Source organism: Papio anubis, chromosome 7, assembly GCF_008728515.1.
Source record: "Papio anubis isolate 15944 chromosome 7, Panubis1.0, whole genome shotgun sequence".
NCBI classification, from domain to species: domain Eukaryota; kingdom Metazoa; phylum Chordata; class Mammalia; order Primates; family Cercopithecidae; genus Papio; species Papio anubis.
The window spans coordinates 86,402,453-86,419,578 of record NC_044982.1 but is presented as its reverse complement, the minus strand read 5'-3'; the positions used below and the strand labels follow the sequence as shown (position 1 = coordinate 86,419,578).

Genomic DNA, 17,126 nt, shown 5'->3' with positions numbered 1-17,126 from the left:
TTCAGATTCACTTATCAAAGAAATAAGAAAAAAAAAACTCTCCTAAACTCTTCTATTCTCTTTGTTTTTTCCTTAATTTTTCTTTTTTTAAGAAAAGAAATTTTGTGTAGGAGTGTCTACGTTTCCGTCCAAATCTTTTTTACTACTCAGACTTTTAACATGCTTAACTATACCTTTTGTTGCCATGGTCAGGAAAACTACTTTATCAAATGTCCCCAAAGACCTGGTAATGATAGCTAACTCTTAAACAGAACGCCTCTTCATTTTCCTTTCAGAATTTTTAATATTAGCTTTCTTTATTCATGCTACTGCCCCTTAAAAGTAGATTCCAAGAGGTCCTAGCCTCTGGCATTCTAATTTTTTTTCTTTTTCCTTCTACATTTCTTGAACTCTTCTTTATCTCTTTATGTCCTTATTAATCTCTTTCTCCTCCTTGTTATCTCTCTTTCTTCAGCATTCCATTCATCTCCCTAGCATCAGTCATCACCTCTGTATTATGACCGCTAATTTTGCGGTACTGTTTCCCCCTGCCCCCCACATTCCAATATTCCAATCTGTTTCTGACACTTTTTGAATGTGACTGTACACAGCCATCTCAAACCTTGGCTCTCACAATTTCCCAACTCAACTCTTTTCCTTCAAACTTTTCTGAATTAACTGTAAAGGAAAACCTACCTTTCTCCTGGACCTCACTCTTTCACTTGAAACATCTCATCGTTCCTTAAGCTTATATATAAATCTAATGTCCTTAGCATGAGAGCCAAGAATATATAACCTGTTTTTACCTATGCCATACACCGCTCTTTAGCAAAAATAAATAAATAAATAATTTTTAAAAACAGGCTACTCAACATTTATCAAGCTGATAAACAATTCCTTATCCATTTTTTCATGTCCTTCACAGATGTCTGTTCCAACACAGATGTTACCACCTCTAAAAGCCTTCCTAGAGGATTAAGTCAAAATGTCTGTGTTCTAATGTTTCTGTAGCACTTTGATTGCATATGCATTATATCTTCTCCCAAGGTGTAGTGAATTATGTTGGCTTGGCATACATTTTGAATACAAATTCCACTTTCTCATACCAGAAGCAGGGCTCAGTTACCCTTGACACAGTTTCCAGTCCTACACTATATTCAAATTGTTCAAACTGGTGGCCAGAGATTAAAAACTAGAGGCATCTCTCCCACGTGGCAGACTGGGCTTCCTGCTTTCCTGTCACTTTCTTTAAATGGACCATTCAGTCATTTTCCGGTGAACTTAAAGTAACCCATACCCTTTTCCCTCAGGTATACTGCTAGATGACAGACTTTCTCACCCTCCCTCTGCCTGACTCTTCATTCCTGCCCCACATGACCCTGGGATGAAGGACTGCCCTCCCAATTTATTGGACTCTCCCTGCCTGATCGCTAAATAAAAATCCTTGAATGTTTTTGCTATTTCAGTGATGTATTGAATTTGCACCATCCACCTGAAGAACCAGGGGCTGGTCTAGGCTGGGTTTTCCCTGGAATGCTTTGGAGAACACAAGATCAGACTCCCAACCTCCAGAGTGCTGGTCTGGTAGACATCAACTAGACATAGGTCAGACAAAAGCTGCAGGGGCATCTGCCAGTATAAAGTTTCCTGTGTGAGGAACTCCCTGGTCCTCACAATTAGGCATTAAGCCTTTCACCAGGTAAAAGAAATATCCCATAAAGACACACTGGAAACACCCACAACAAGTTCATTTTCGTTTCTTATTGGGACAGGATTGCTAGCCACTCTGGTATGGAGCCCCTGTTTAGCTGGGGACTCTCAAAACATAAGGTAAGACTCCCAGTGCGGAAGAGAAATATTATTATGATGGCTAACTCTATTATTTCTCTTCCACACTGAAACTTCTTGAATTCTTGTGCTTCTTATGAATCATTCACAGGATTTGGTAGAGAGATGTGCCAAAAGCACACTGTCGATAAACATGTTATAGTATTAATGGAAATATATTTCACCCTATATTTGTCATTCACTGAATAGTTTTACCTTCTTACTTTCCTGTGCATAGAATCCTTCCCAGGGAATGGCCTAGAACTCTGCAAACCATAAACCACCCACATAAACTCCATCTTTACATGGAGCAAAAACATTTCATCTACTTGGTAATACAACGTCCTAATTAAGTAATAAAAACCAGTACTAACAATCAACCAGCTAATGCAAAAATAATGACACAACTGGTTTGAGTTGAAGCATAGAGAAAATAGTTTAACCGTTACATTGGAAGTAAACCATACATTACCAATTTTTTTAAGTTATAGAAATAATGAGATGCTTTAAGAAAAATAAATTTGCATTTTACTTCTGTAGGGTTAAATAGTGTTATATACTTTAAGTGCAAATAAAAATAAATTGTTGATTATGCTATAACTACAGACCTATAACATGAGTTTGGTATTTAATATTCTCATTTTGTGTGTGTGTAGTTTTACTCTACAAAGCAATATATAGCCTTGATTTTCATGCCTATTTAATTTCTTTAGGTAATAGGTAAGAGTGTCGTGATGGATTTTCCTAGGTGCAGTCAGAGTTTTTCACAATTTTCTCAAGTGTCTCCCCAAGTATACTTCATCTATTTACATAATTTCTCACAAGTCATCCCTAGCACATTAAGATACAGACACATGAACATCCTCATCTTTTTTTAATTAATCATTTATTTTTTCCATAAGTTATCGAGGTGCGGGTGGTTAGTGCCTTTTTCTTTTGTCAAATTGTAAGAGTACTATGAATTTATCTAAGTGACCAATTGCAGCTTTTAAGATTCAGTATTAAATTAGCCAAGGTTCATCTTCCAATGGGAATTAATATGTTTCACCAGATATTCTCAATTGAACAAGGCAAATAACATCCCACATTGCTGAAAACTACAATGAGGACCATAAGGCCATAGGAGAAAAAGTGAGAGTCATTCAGCCCTTGGGCACTATGTGGAGTGAAGTATCTTCTGCTAATTCTATACAAATGAACCTGCTACTCCAGAGAAAATGTGAGGGAAAGTACATTCTTTTGCCTAAGTGAGAAATACTTTGACTTAGGAATGGAAGGGCATACTGGGTCCTTGCATGTGTAATATGAAACAAAGGGTAATTAATTAGAACTTAAAGGATATGGGTTCCTATTCTCAATTCTAACAACAACAGAGAATATGTTATTGGACAAATCACTGTAAACCTCTTAGCCTTAGTTTACCCTTGTACAAAATGATTTGTAATATTTCAAGGACACTAAAAATAAAGAGAACTATTAAACGATTTATTGGCATATTTATTTAATTTCATACAAGCAGTATCATCCTTCATGTATTATTTGACAATTTAATATTTTTCATTCAATAATTGATTTTTAACAGTTATCAATAGTGACACACATAGTTTCAGTTTATACATTTTAATTCTGTAGGATCTGCATTATATAAATACAGTATACTGCATGTTTGTCATTTTTGGTGAATAGACATCTGGATTGTTTCTAGTTCTTGCTATTATGAACAACATTAAAATGAGCACTTGCATAAATAAATATGTGCTAGAGGTTCTCCAGAATGTACACTTGGAGAGTAATTGCTAAATTGTACAAAATTCAAATCTTCAGCATTGCTATGAGATATTTCCAAATTATTCTACAAAGCTATTTAACAAATTTGTGCTTCTTTTCAGTTATCAGTTTATTGTCTCTCAGGTTTGAATGTACCCTTCAATATGGGCTAGGTGTTGAACAATGGAATTTCTTTAAGTATTTCTCCCTTTAAAGTGAGAATAATATTTAGCTTTCTCAGAGAAAGATGCTAGAAGCACATTGCAGGAGGAAGAATCCCTCTTACCAGTTCAGGCCTCTGCTGGGGTCAGCAACACAGGTGTGAGGAAAACCAATGGAGACTGCCCCAGTCACAGGCCCGAAACTTGATCTCTCTACAACCTCACAGCCATGGTCTTGTGATAACCTTTCACGAGACTTTTCACACAGAAACCAGGGTCCCCCCACCACACACACAATTTGGAAGAGTTCCTACCCATACATACCAGCACCTAGATTTCCTTTGCGCATCCAGTCCACTGATTTCTGATCACCTCCTCCCCAGCTTGCATAAGAGGTGGGCTATTAGTTGCCCACCAGTTGGGAGACCAGCTCTGACCTAGCCAAATCAGTGAGCTTTTTTACTCACCAATGAGATGAACCATTCATTTCCCAGTGAAACTTAACCTCTGTTAAGATTGTGGTTCCTTGGGTACTTTCTCTTTACTATAGGGCACCACCTAGAGTTTCCTTATATCTTATAGTTACTTTTCCATTATAGTTCATTCTTTATACCAAACTACTTAATCTGTTGTATGGTTTCTGTCTCCTGACTGTACACAGACTGCTACATATTTCTACAAACAGTGAATGAAGTGAAGATTTTAATGAAATCTTTAATGATGGTCATGAAGTTTCTCTCTTGTTCCTTGTAATTCTGCATCTTATACATTTTGAGGCTGACATTAGGATTATACAAGTTTAGGAAGATAGTATAATCCTGGAAAACATTTCCTTTAGCAATATAGTCTCACTTAAATTATGTCTGATATGTTCAATATAATTAGTCATTAGGGAAATGTAAATTTAAAATACAATTAGCTGCAACTCCACACTTGTGAGGAAGCTAAAATTAAAATGACAAATAACAAGTTTAGCAAACACGTAGAGGAAGTGAAATTTTCATGGGAATATAGGAACATAAAATAATGTAAGCACTTAAAAAAGGGTCTGTCAGTTTCTTTTAAAAAGTTAAACATACACCTACAACATGATTCAGACATTCCAATGTATTATTTGCCTAAAAATGGAAAAATAAAATATATATCCATACAAAGACTTATATACAAATAGGCAACCATGTTGGTAATAGGCAAAACTGAGGCACAATAAAAATGTCTATCGACAATGAATTAATCAATAAACTGTGGTATTCCCATACAATGAACTACTTCTAACCAATAAAAAGGGAACATAATATTGATACATGTATAAAAATAGATAAATTCAAATAAATATACTGAGTTAAAGTAGGAAAAACAGTAGAACAAGTAGTGGATTGGGGAGGGGTGGCAGAAAACTTTTGGGACCATGGATACATTCATTATTTTGATTGTAGAGACAGTTTTATGGGCATATGTCAAACATCAAATTGTGCACTTTAATACATTCAATTTATTGCATATCAATTATACCTTAGTAAAGCCGTCTTAAAAAAAACATGACTACATGTGACTCAATCATCTTATTCCTAGCTATCTACTCACAAGAAATGAAAACCTAGGTTCACACAAAACCTTATATAGAGATGTCTGTAGCAACTTCATTATTAATTTCCAAACCACCCATATATTCTTCATCAACAAACGGAATAAACCATAACCCTCAAAACAACATTGATAAATTTCACATACATTTTGCTAAAGTGCCAGCAGGAAACCAGATTCCAAAAAGCTACACACTACAGGATTATATGAATATCTGAAAAAAAGCAAAACTACAGAGAAAAAAAGAAATCCGTGGTTTCCAGGGGTGTAGGAGGTGGTGAGAAGTTGTCTATATGGGAATAGCAATGGGAAAATTTTGGTGATGGAACTATTCTGTGTGGAACTGTAGTGGTGGACATAGAACTCTATGCATTTGTCAAAATGCATAGAAATACACAAAACTAAAAGTGAATTTAATCCTAAAAGTTTTTTAAAGGTAATCACAAATATAGAAACAGCTGTACTCTTCTTCAACCCAGCAAAAGTACAAATGGTAATTAAAATAATACTAAGCCTGTAACTGAGAATGAAGTGTTAGGGCAATTGACAAAATATATTTTTAAAGCTTCATTAGAAACTAAGGTAACACAAAATAAAACAATGGTTTTATTTACATTTATTTTCTCATTAAATTAGCAGATTAAAATTTTATGCTCAATGACACAAAATATGATGAATTATATGAAATAGGTCTTCATTCAATTCATTAGGAATTTTTAGTATTTAAGAAAATATTTATGATATGACATATAAAATACATGAGTATATTTACAATATGATATGCAAGCAACTGCACTTGACTGAGTGTGTGCTGGAGAGATCAGGCGTCCTTGACCTGTTTCCCACTCTCAGCTGCTGTTGTCTGTCAGCTGCTGTTGCCTGAGCAGGGCCATGGCCTCCACAGTCCTTGAAACCCCACCCCCTGGGTCACTGCCTGTGAGCTGCTGCAGCCACCAGTCATCTCATTTTCCCCACACCCACTATAACAAAGAAGGAGAAATTCTTCAACCCAAATCAGGCTGAGTGGAAGTTCCTCTACATCCTGACCAGTGAAGAACATTTGGGGCAAATCACCAAGTGCCAGAGGGGCCCTGAGGTGGCGTTTTCTTAGAATCGCCTGTTCCCATTCTGAGTCATGGCTTAATAAATGTTCTGGGAAATGAGACTTTCCATCTCACAGTGATTGTCCATAGAAGAGAAGGCTACAGATGAATGTTAGTGACATGTGTGTTGGTGGCAGCAGCAGAGGCACACTGACCTGTCACCCAGCAGGAGACAGTGCTTCCTGGACTACTAGTGAGAGAGAGGAAAAGAGGTTTACTCCTGCTCTTCTACCTAGTCTTCTGTGGGTTCCTAGCTGTACTCTTTTTGTTCACAATGTGGGCTATGCTTCAGACGCTGAAAGATAAGTTTCCAAAATACCAGCTTCCTAGTTCAGGACTTAAATTTTCTCCAGAACCAGTGATGGCATTAAAATATGCATTCAGTATGTCTGATTCAGCTTCCTAGAATAGATATTTTGTAGATTTAATACTTTTCTAAAGCTGTATTAGATGAACAGAAGAATCTCACAATCCATCCTGATGAAGTTCTTTTTGAAAGAAGGGACTAGTTTATAATGCATGTAAATTTCCTGCTACCTTAGTTGAAGCATGCAGTGGTATGGAGGATCCTGATATTTGTGCTTTCAAAGGAAACCCTTGTATTCTTGTAAAAATTAGCAGAGTAATTAGATTAAATCCTCAAGTGGAACCAAGGCTAATGAGTTTAAAAGAAGAACACCAGACAAGTCTGATAACCTCTCACCATGGATTTATAGACTTAAAATATTTAGCACATTGTGGAAAAAAATATGCATGTATCATATCTATAGCAGTTGTTCTGTCTAAGTAATCTTTGATCATAATGGCTGATACCAGGAAAGAAGCAACACTACAGTGCAGGATTGATGAATCACCCAACGTATAAAACCAAGGTGTTTAAAAGCATAGTGAATGTATAACATGAATAGGATAGCTCCACAGGATAAATGTTGTGTTGTTTGTTTTTATTTTGTGCCAAATGGACTGGACAGTATATAATAGAGTGAAATCACCTTGAAGGAAGTTGGGGTGGTACCTAACACTGGATGTCTTAGTTCATACTGGCTGTTACAACAAAATGTCACAAACTGAGTGGCTTATAAACAATAGGAATTCAGTTCTAGAGGCTAGGAAGTCCAAGATAAAGAAATTGGTAAATTAAGTGGCCTGTACTGACTTCCTAGATCATATATAGCAGTTGCTCTAACCTCACATGTCAAAAAGAAGGAGCTCTCTGAGGCCACTAATGACGTTCACGAGAGCTCCATCCAAAAGACCTAATCACTTACCAAAGGTTTTACTTCCTGATACCATTAACTTGGTGGTAAGAATTTCAATACATGAATAGGACATAAAATGTTCAGACTATAGCACTACAGGAGGTGGGGGACATAAAAATTCAGCCCACAGCTCTGGGGCAGCATCATAATGTACTTTTAGATTACAGTGTTCATTGTTCTGAAGTAACTGCTCTTGCTTCTTGTTCTATTTTTATGTGGTTTTATTGCCAAGTGTCTAAAGCTTTATATGCTATGTTATGTAACTGTTTTATGGACTTAAAACTAGTTAACTGTCATATTTCTGTGTTTAACACCATTTTGGTGACAAAATGATAAGAATAAATGGTACCTTGGTAACATCAAGTGATTTTATATAGCTTCATAAAAGGTGATCTCTTGCATCTCTCAAGTTTTGTGTGTGAGGAGGAAAAAATAAAATAAAAGTAGATTTGAAAAGTGTTATCTTAAATTCTTATAAAGTTAATTTTACATGCTTAATGGATCTTTTTAATACAGAGCATGAACTTTTTGATGTAAAATGTATGAAGAAAAGAATGTTAATGGAATGTTTTTACTGCTAAAGGTAAATCTCACAAATTACTTAGTATATCTTAACCATAAAAGAAACAGCATTTTTAGTTTAGCAAGTATGAATATGCACATAAATTTTTATCAAACAATTTCCTATTTTATCAAAATATTTTAAATTGTGCAATCATTTGTGAACACTCTGCATTGATTTTAGTTAGCAAATATAAGCAAATTAACTACAAAACTATAGCAAGTATGACTGAAGAATGCATAATTGTGTATAGGCTTCTTTACAAGTATTTAACAAAGAACATGCATTTATAATTTCAAGCAAACAAATTAACTGTTAAATACATTGACGGTTAGAAGAAAAAGACAAAGTCTGTGTCTCGAGTTCCCACTTGTCTACTCAATTCAACAGATCTAGTCTTATGAGAGGGAGCTGGGAAGACAGCCTGGAAGTTACATACTGGGTCTTCAGTTTATGAATTGCTGATTTTACCTCTTTGTTTCTCAATGTGTAAATAAGGGGGTTTAATATAGGTGTGAAAACTGTAGAGAATACAGACAAAATGTTATCCACTGGTAAGTTGCTGAAAGGCCAGGCATAGATGAAGATGCAGGGCCCAAAGAACAGGGTCACCACAGTAATGTGGGCAGTCAGAGTGCTGCGAGCCTTGGCCATACCTGCTGCTGAGGAATGTCGCCGCACAGTAATCAGAATGACCGTGTAGGAGATCAGCAAAAGAAAAAATGACGTTGCCCCCATAAGACCACTGTCCAAAAGCATCAACACTTCAGGGATATAAGTATCTGTACAGGCAAGTTTGATGACCAAAGTAAGGTCGCAATAATAACTGTCCACTATGTTTGGGCCACAGAAGGGCAAATTTACAGTGAAAGCTAACTGGCTCAGGGAGTGCATAACCCCAATGACCCAAGATCCTACCACTAGGCCTGTACATGTGCACAAGTTCATGATGGTTGCATAATGGAGAGGTTTGCAAATGGCTACATACCTGTCATAGGCCATGGCTACAAGGAGCACCATCTCACCACCAGCAAAGACATGGAGCAAGAATATCTGGGCCATGCAGCCCTCAAAGGAGATAGTCTTGGGTTCATGAAGGAAATCATGGATCATCTTAGGGGTTGCATAAGAGGCAAGAAAAATATCAAAAACAGAAAGGTTACTGAGCATGATGTACATGGGTGTATGCAGGGCAGGTTCCGAAATCACTGTAAAAACAATGAGAAGATTGCCCAGTACAATGGCAATGTACAACAAGTTAAAAAACACAAAGAAGAAATACCGGAGCTCCCAGGAACTGCAGAGTCCCAGCAAAACAAACTCCGGCACCCTAGAATAATTTCCCTTGTCCATGGTCTCAGCCTACAGGAGAACTACCTACAAAGAGAAACATCAATGGGTTATTATCAAGATCTAGAAAAGCAGACTACAATCCAAAAGTGTTGTTCTCCACATTAATTTAAAATGCTCTAGAGTTATCCCACTAGGAAATGTCTTATCTGTAATTTTGACATATATATATTCTTCTCTCAATTATCCTTATTAATGAAGAATGGCTATGAGGTACAACCATAGTAAGTCAACAACTCCATTTTATAAATTTGTGCGTTAAATCTGAGGCTAAGCAAGTAACATATATATACCACAAAAACCTCAATTAAGAAGAGATGCTAATATATCCAGATTATTTGTTCCACCTTCCTTTGCCCTGCTTCTTTTTATATCCACTCAGAATTATCTACAAGCAGCTTCAATTCACAGAGAATCCCCACAAGGCCACATTTACAAGGAAAATACCTATCTTTTCCCCCATATTTTTTACTCTGGTTTTCTCTCCTGTTGCCTCTGTCTTTACTCTATAAGCAACACCTGCAACCTGCAATGATTTTATGGATTAAACCATGAAAACTGCTTAATCCATATTATCTCTGAAGTTATGTGAACTGTTTGGGTTTGAGGTAAATTCCCTTGCAGTTAACCTTGTACTGTATGAGAATATGTAAACTGAAATGTACATATGTCAGCACAGAATATCAGTAGATAAGGTGATAATAGCCATAAAATGAAGATTTGAAAAATGCCAGAAATCCTCATAGAGAATGGCACCATATCCTCTACTGAATGCCATTTTTGTCTAGATGTTGCACTGGGCAGGGTTGAACTGAGGTAAGTATAGAATGATATTAGTATGCTTCTGTAGAGTCTCCTCTATTCAATATTTCAGAAAAAGAACCCACAGAACTAAAAGAAACCTCAAATATTACAGACACGGATCTTTAAGTCATTTTCTGTCATACCCAAAGTCAAATTTTATGCTCTAGACTAAAATTGATATAATTATTTTGTGGTAGAGTCAAAGGACTTTGCACAAAACTCGAAGTCCAAGTATCATAAGCCATTGCTCCACCTTTCATTCTCCAGTTAAAGGTCTTATTGCTATTTTCCAAAAAGAAAATCTCAAGCAATTGGATCAAGCAAGTTGTTGACATAAATTTTTTTTTTAATAAAAGCATACCTCATTCAATTATTTACAGATTTTGAGAAAGTTGAAACAGGTTTTGGCTTCTTTCAGATCAAATGTTCTTGTAGGGGAGCCGCACCAAATGTGCACATACTTTTGAGTTAAGGTGTTATAACTGTAATAAATATTGACTTAGGTAAACCTCCTCTTCTCAACACTCTATTTCACCCGTTTCCCGTTTTATCATTTACGTATTTCATTTAGGACTTGGGATTGAACAAGGACCATGGGAGTATGAATGTGTCCCATGATGATTCCTTACCATTAAATATTTGTTGGCTTATTGAATAGGGAAAAAGGCTCAAGTCCAGACAGCCAAACCACTTTCAGCTTTCTTTCAACTCCCAGAGCTCTTTCCCTTGTCTCACTACCAATTACATGCACTATGTCTCTAATAGATTTAGAAAGAGTTTTACATGGAGAAATTTCTGTAACACTACAGGAAGAATTGAATTGAATTGAATCTTCAGTGATATTCCACACATCAGTGGGAAGAAACTCAGCAAAGAACAGCTGATGCACTGCAATAGGAATGTTAAATGAATTCCTGTTGTAATTTTAAACGTTAAAAATTATTGATAGGATATCCCATACAAACATATTTGTATTCTTAGCATACACTCCACTTAATTATGGTGTGTTATATGGGAGTATTATAACTTTGGTCTGATGTGCTAATACTTTACTTAGGATTTTTTCATGTAGGTTTCCAATTACAGTAGTTTTAAGTTGTTGGGCGATCCACTTCCTATTTTGGTAGTAAGACGATAGGCTTACAAAATTAGTGGGGTTGCTCAGAAAAGTGTTTCTATATCCTAGCATTATCTGTCCTTTGACAGGTTTGGGAAAGGTTGTACATAAACATGAATGTAGCTTGTGAGTTTTATAGGATGATACTTTTGACTTCTTTTAATGTATTCCATGATGATTCGAGCTTTAATTTTCTCCTCAGAAAATTTGACAACATATGATTTCTGAAAAAATTAAAAATTCATGTCAATGAATGTTGTCTTCTACTTTTACATTATTTAAGTTGCTTAATTTCCTAAACATAAAAATTTATGAACATTTTTCTAATCTATAATGATTAATTGTACAGTCTCTTTTTAACTTTAATTTTCATCAGTACTGATCTTTTCTTTTTTTTTTCTTGTTGTTCTTTTATTTTTGCTTTTCCAAGAGCCTATATTTGGTTTCACAAGGAACTACACTAGATTATTTGTTTTTTTATTTCAAGAACTTCTGTAATTCTTTAATTGACAAGTAAAAATTCTATATATTTTTATTGTACAACGTGATGTTTTTGATGCTTTAATGTTTGTGTACACTGCATAATGACTAAATCAAGCTATTTATTATGGGCATTACCTCACATACTTTAGCATTTGTTTTTGTGATGAGTACCACTTAAAATCTACTTTCTTAGAAATTTTCAAATATACAACATACTGTCATTACCTGTAGTCACCATGAAGTATAATGGATGTCTTGAATATAGTCCTTCTGTCTAGATAAAATTTTATGTTCTTTGACCAACATCTCCCCAATTGTCCCACCCCCAATCTTCTGGTGACTACCATTTTACTTCATGTTACTCTGAGTTCAAATTTTACAGTTCATATATAAGTGAAATCATGCAATGTTTGTTATTTTGTGCCAACTTTATTTTACTTAATATAATGCCCTCCAGTTTCATCCATGTTTTTTCAAAAGACAATATTTTTTTCTTTTTTAAGGATGAATAGTATTTCATTGTATGTGAAGGGTCTTCAAAAGGTTCATGGAAAATAAATATAAAATGACTACACATGTATTTCAAAATTTGCACTAAAATAAATTCAGACTAACTTTTTATAACATATCTGAACAGGATCTAGTTTGAGGCACTAAGAAGGATAAGATATCAATTTGAAAAGAAGTCCTATGAGAGCAACAAGAATTCTGCTAAAACTGAAGCAAGAACACACATCAAATTTATAGTGAAGGTGAAATGGAAGAATGGGGTGAAATAATTGAAACTTTACTAAAAACTTATAGGTACAACACCCCAAAGAAATCAAGTATTTACAAATGGATAACTTGTTTTAAGAAGGAATTAGATGGTGTTGAAGATGATGCACACAATGGCAGACCATCCACATCAATTTGTGAGCAAAAAATTCATCTTGTTCATGCCCCAATTGAAGAGGACTGATGAGAACTAAAAATAGTCAACACTTGTAGACATCTCAACTCATTCAGCTTACACAATTCCGACTGAAAAATTAAAGTTGAGCAATCGTATTGTCCAATGGGTGTCAAAACCACTGTGCCCAGATCAACTGCAGATGAGAGCAGAGCTTTCAATGGTAATTTTAAACTAGTATATATCAGTAGGTTCTTGCATTACTGTAAAGCAATACCTGAGACTGGGTAATTAATTTTAAAAAGAGGTTTAATTGGCTCATGGTTCTACAGGCTGTACAAACATAGCATAAGCAACTGCTCAGCTTCTAGTAAGAACTTCAGGAAGCTTACAATCATGGCAAAAGGTAAAGGGGAAGCAGGCACATCACATTGTGAGAGCAGAAGCAAGGGGAGCAAGAAGATGCCACACGTGTTTAAACAACCAGTTCTCATGAGAACCGACTAATTACCAAAGGGATGGTGCTGAAGCTATGCATAAGGGATCTGCTTCCATGATCTAAACACCTCCCACCAAGACTACCTCCAACACTGGGGATTACATTTCAACATGAGATGTGGAGGGAAAAAATATGTAAACCATATCATTCTACCCCTGGCCCTCCAAATCTCATATCGTTTTCACATCATAAAATAATCATCTCCTACTAACAGTCCCCCAAAGTCTTAACTCGTTCAAACATCAAATCCAAAGTCTTAAGTATCATCTGAGACTCATCTCCTTTCACCTGTGAGCCTCTAAAATCAAAACAAGTTATTTACTCCCAAGCTCTAATAATAGTACAAGCATTAGGTAAACATTGCTATTCTGAAAGATAAAAATTGGCCAAAAGAAAAGGGTAATAGGTCCCATACAAATCTGAAAACCAGCTGGACAGTCATTAAATATGAAAGCTCCAAAATAATCTCCTTTGACTCTATTTCTCACATCCAGAACATATTGATGCAAAGGGTGGACTTTTAAGGCCTTGAGAAACTCTGCCTATATAGCTTTGCAGGGTGCAGACCCCATGGCTGCTCTCACAAGTTGGAGTTAAGTGCCTGTGGCTTTTCCAGGCACAGTGTGCAAGCTGCAGGTGAATCAACCGTTCTGGGGTCTAGAGGGCAGTGTCCCCCCTCCCACAGCTCCACTAGGCAGTGCCCCAGTGGGGACTCTGTGTGGGGACTCCAACCCCACAGTGCCCCTGAGCATTTCCGCAGTAGAGGTTTCCTGTGAAGTCTCCTCCCTTGTGGCAAGCCTGGGTATAGAGGCTTCCTCATATACTCCATGAAACACAGGTAGAAGCTGCCAAGCCTTTTTCACCCTTGCCACAGTGTCCTTCTGTGTACATGCAGGATTGACACCACATGGAAGCCACCAAGGATTATGGCTTGCACCCTATGAAGCAGCAGCCCAAGCTGTACCTGGGGCCCATTTAACTGTGGTTGGAGCTGAAGCAGCCAGAATGTGGGAGCAGTGTCTTGAGGCTGAGCAGAGCAGCGCCATCTTGGGCCTGGCCCCTGAAATCATTCTTTCCTCCTAAGCTTCTGGCCCTATGATAGGAGGGGCTGTCTCCAAGATCTCTGAAATAAATACATTTGGGGCCTTTTTCCCATTGTCTTGAGTATTGGCACTTGGCTGCCTTTCAGTCTTGCTAGTCTCTCTAGCAAGTGAATGCAGCCTGCTTGGATTGGATTCTTTCTCTGCCACATGTCCAGGCTACAAATATCTCAGAGTTTTACACTCTGCTTCCCTTTTAAATACATCTAAATTTAAGTTATTTCTTTTTTCTCATATCTGACCATAGGCTGTTATAAGCAACCGGGCCATATCTTGAATGTTTTGCTGCTTAGAAATTTCTTCCATTAGATACCCTAAATAATCACTCTTAAGTTAAAACTTCTACAGATACCTAGAACATGAACACAATGCAGACAAGTTCTTTGCTATGGTGTAACATGAGTGACGTTTACTCCAGTTCCCAAAAACTCTAATTTCTATCTGAGACCTGATCAGTGTGGTCTTCACTGTCAGTATTTCTATTAGTATCTTGGTCACAACCATTTAACCAGTCTCTAGGAAGTTCCAAACTTTCCCTCATCTTCCTGTCTTCTTCAGAGCCCTCCAAACTTTTTCAACCTTTGCCCATTTCCAGTTCCAAAGCTACTTCCACGTTTTCAAGTATCCTTATAGCAACATCTCACTCCTCAGTACCAATTTTGTGTTACGTCATTCTTGAATTGCTATAAAGAAATACCTGAGACTGGGTAATTTATAAAGAAAAGGGGCTTAATTGATCACAGTTCCTTAACTGGCAGGAAGAATGGTGCCAGCATCTGCTTCTGATGAGGGCCTCAGGAAGCTTACAATCATGACAGAGGACAAGTGGGGAGAAAGTGCATCACATGGCAAAAACAGGAGCAAGAGAGAGAAAGAGGAGTCCCAGACCCTTAAACATCCAGATCTCACATGAACTAACTGAGCTAAAACTCACTTATCATCAAGGGGATGCTGCTTAGACATTCATGAAGGACCAACCCCCTGATTCAATCACCTCCAGCCAAGCCCTACCTCCAACACTGGAAATCACATTTAGACATGAGATTTGGAGGGGACAAACATCCAAACTATATCAAGTGGGATCAATATCTGAAGTATTTCTTTGAAGAATTGTAACAGAACATGAAACATGGCTTTACCAGTATGATCCTGAAGACACAGCACAATCAAAGGAATAACTACCAAGTGATAGGATTGGTACAAAGTTGAGCAGTCAAAAACAAAAGTCATGGCAACAGTATTTTGGGATTCTCAAGGCATTTTGTTAGTTTACTTTCTGGGGGGCCAAGGAATGGTAACATCTGTTTATTATAAGAGTGTTTTGAGAAAGTCAAACTTTGACAGTAAAATGCACAGGAAAGCCTCAACAGAGTCTTTCTTCACCATGCCAATCCTCTTGCTCATTCTTCTTATGAAACAAGAGCAATTTTGTGAGTGTTTTGATGGGAAATTATTAGACACACACCTTACAGTCCTGATTTGGCTCCTTCTGACTATTTTTTGTTTTCCAATCTTAAAAAGCAATCTGTAAAGGGCACCCATTTTTCTTGAGCTAATGAAGAAAGACTGCATTGACATTGTTAAATTCCCAGGACATTCAGTTATTTAGGGAAAAACTGAATGGCTGGTATCACTGCTTACAAAACTGTCGAACTTGATGGAGCTTATCTTGAGAAATAAAGTTGTTTTTAAAAAATTTTATCTTTTAAGTCCATTTTTTTCATAAACTTTTTGAAGTACCCTCATATATATGCCACATTTTCTTTCCCCTTCATCCATTCATGAACATTTGATTGATTCCATCTCTTGGCTATTGTGAATAATGATGCAGTAAACACGGAAGTACAGATATCTCTTTAACGTACTGATTTCGATTCCTTTGGATATATACCCAGTAATGGAATTACTGGGTCATATGGCAGTCCTGTTTTTAATTCTTTAGGAACCTCTATACTGTTTTCCATAATGAATGTCCTAATTTACATTCCCACTAACAGGGTACAAGAGTTCCCTTTACTTTCTCGCCAACACTTGTTATCTTTCATCATTTTGATATACCTCTTCCAAGAGTTGTGAGTTAATATCTCATTACGGTTATTTGCATTTCCTTGATAATTAGTGATGCTGAGTATTTTTTCACTATCTGTTGGCCACTTGTATGTCTTTTTTTGGAGAAATGTATATTCAGGTCCTTTACCCACTTTATAACTGAGTTATTCATTTTAGTGGTATTGAGTTGTTTGAGTTCTTTATATGTATTGGATATAAACATTGTATCCCATGTGTGGTTTGCAAATATGTTCTCCCATTCCATGGGTTGATTTTCATTTTATTGGTTGTTTCTTTATACAAGGAAAAGATTGTGTAGAAGCTTTTTAGTTTTATGTAATCAAACTTGTCTATTTATGCTTTTTATCTTTTTTTGGTCTATGCTTTAGTATCCAAAAAATCATTGGCCCAACTAACAGCATAGAAAATTGTTCCTATGTTTTCATCTAGTAATTTTACAATTAAGTCTCATGTGTAAGTCTTCAGCCATTTTCAGTTGAGTTTTTAAATATGGGGTGAGATAAGGGTCTAATTTTATTCTTCTGCCTGTGGATGTCCAGTTTCCCAACACCATTTATTGAAGAGACTGT

At 36.5% G+C, this 17,126-nt stretch overlaps 2 protein-coding genes across 2 annotated transcripts in view; both read right to left on the bottom strand.

The window, feature by feature from the left end:
- The window catches only part of LOC103886096 (olfactory receptor 4K1), a 28,583-nt gene extending 19,271 nt beyond the window's left edge, over positions 1 to 9,312 (bottom strand). Inside the window, exon 1 of the mRNA XM_031668283.1 lies at positions 9,231 to 9,312. The gene's annotated coding sequence lies outside the window, so the exon portion shown is untranslated. The remainder of the gene's footprint in view (positions 1 to 9,230) is intronic.
- LOC110743733 (olfactory receptor 4K3-like) lies at positions 6,117 to 9,621 on the bottom strand. The gene has a single exon (XM_021940939.2). The coding sequence runs from the start codon at positions 9,593 to 9,595 to the stop codon at positions 8,621 to 8,623; it is 975 nt and encodes a 324-aa protein (XP_021796631.2). The 5' UTR covers positions 9,596 to 9,621; the 3' UTR covers positions 6,117 to 8,620.
- Positions 9,622 to 17,126: the final 7,505 nt, after the last annotated feature.

Coding starts and splice junctions, on each gene's coding strand:
- LOC110743733 (XM_021940939.2), bottom strand. CDS start 9,595: ATGGACAAGGGAAATTATTCTAGGGTGCCGGAGTTTGTTTTGCTGGGA.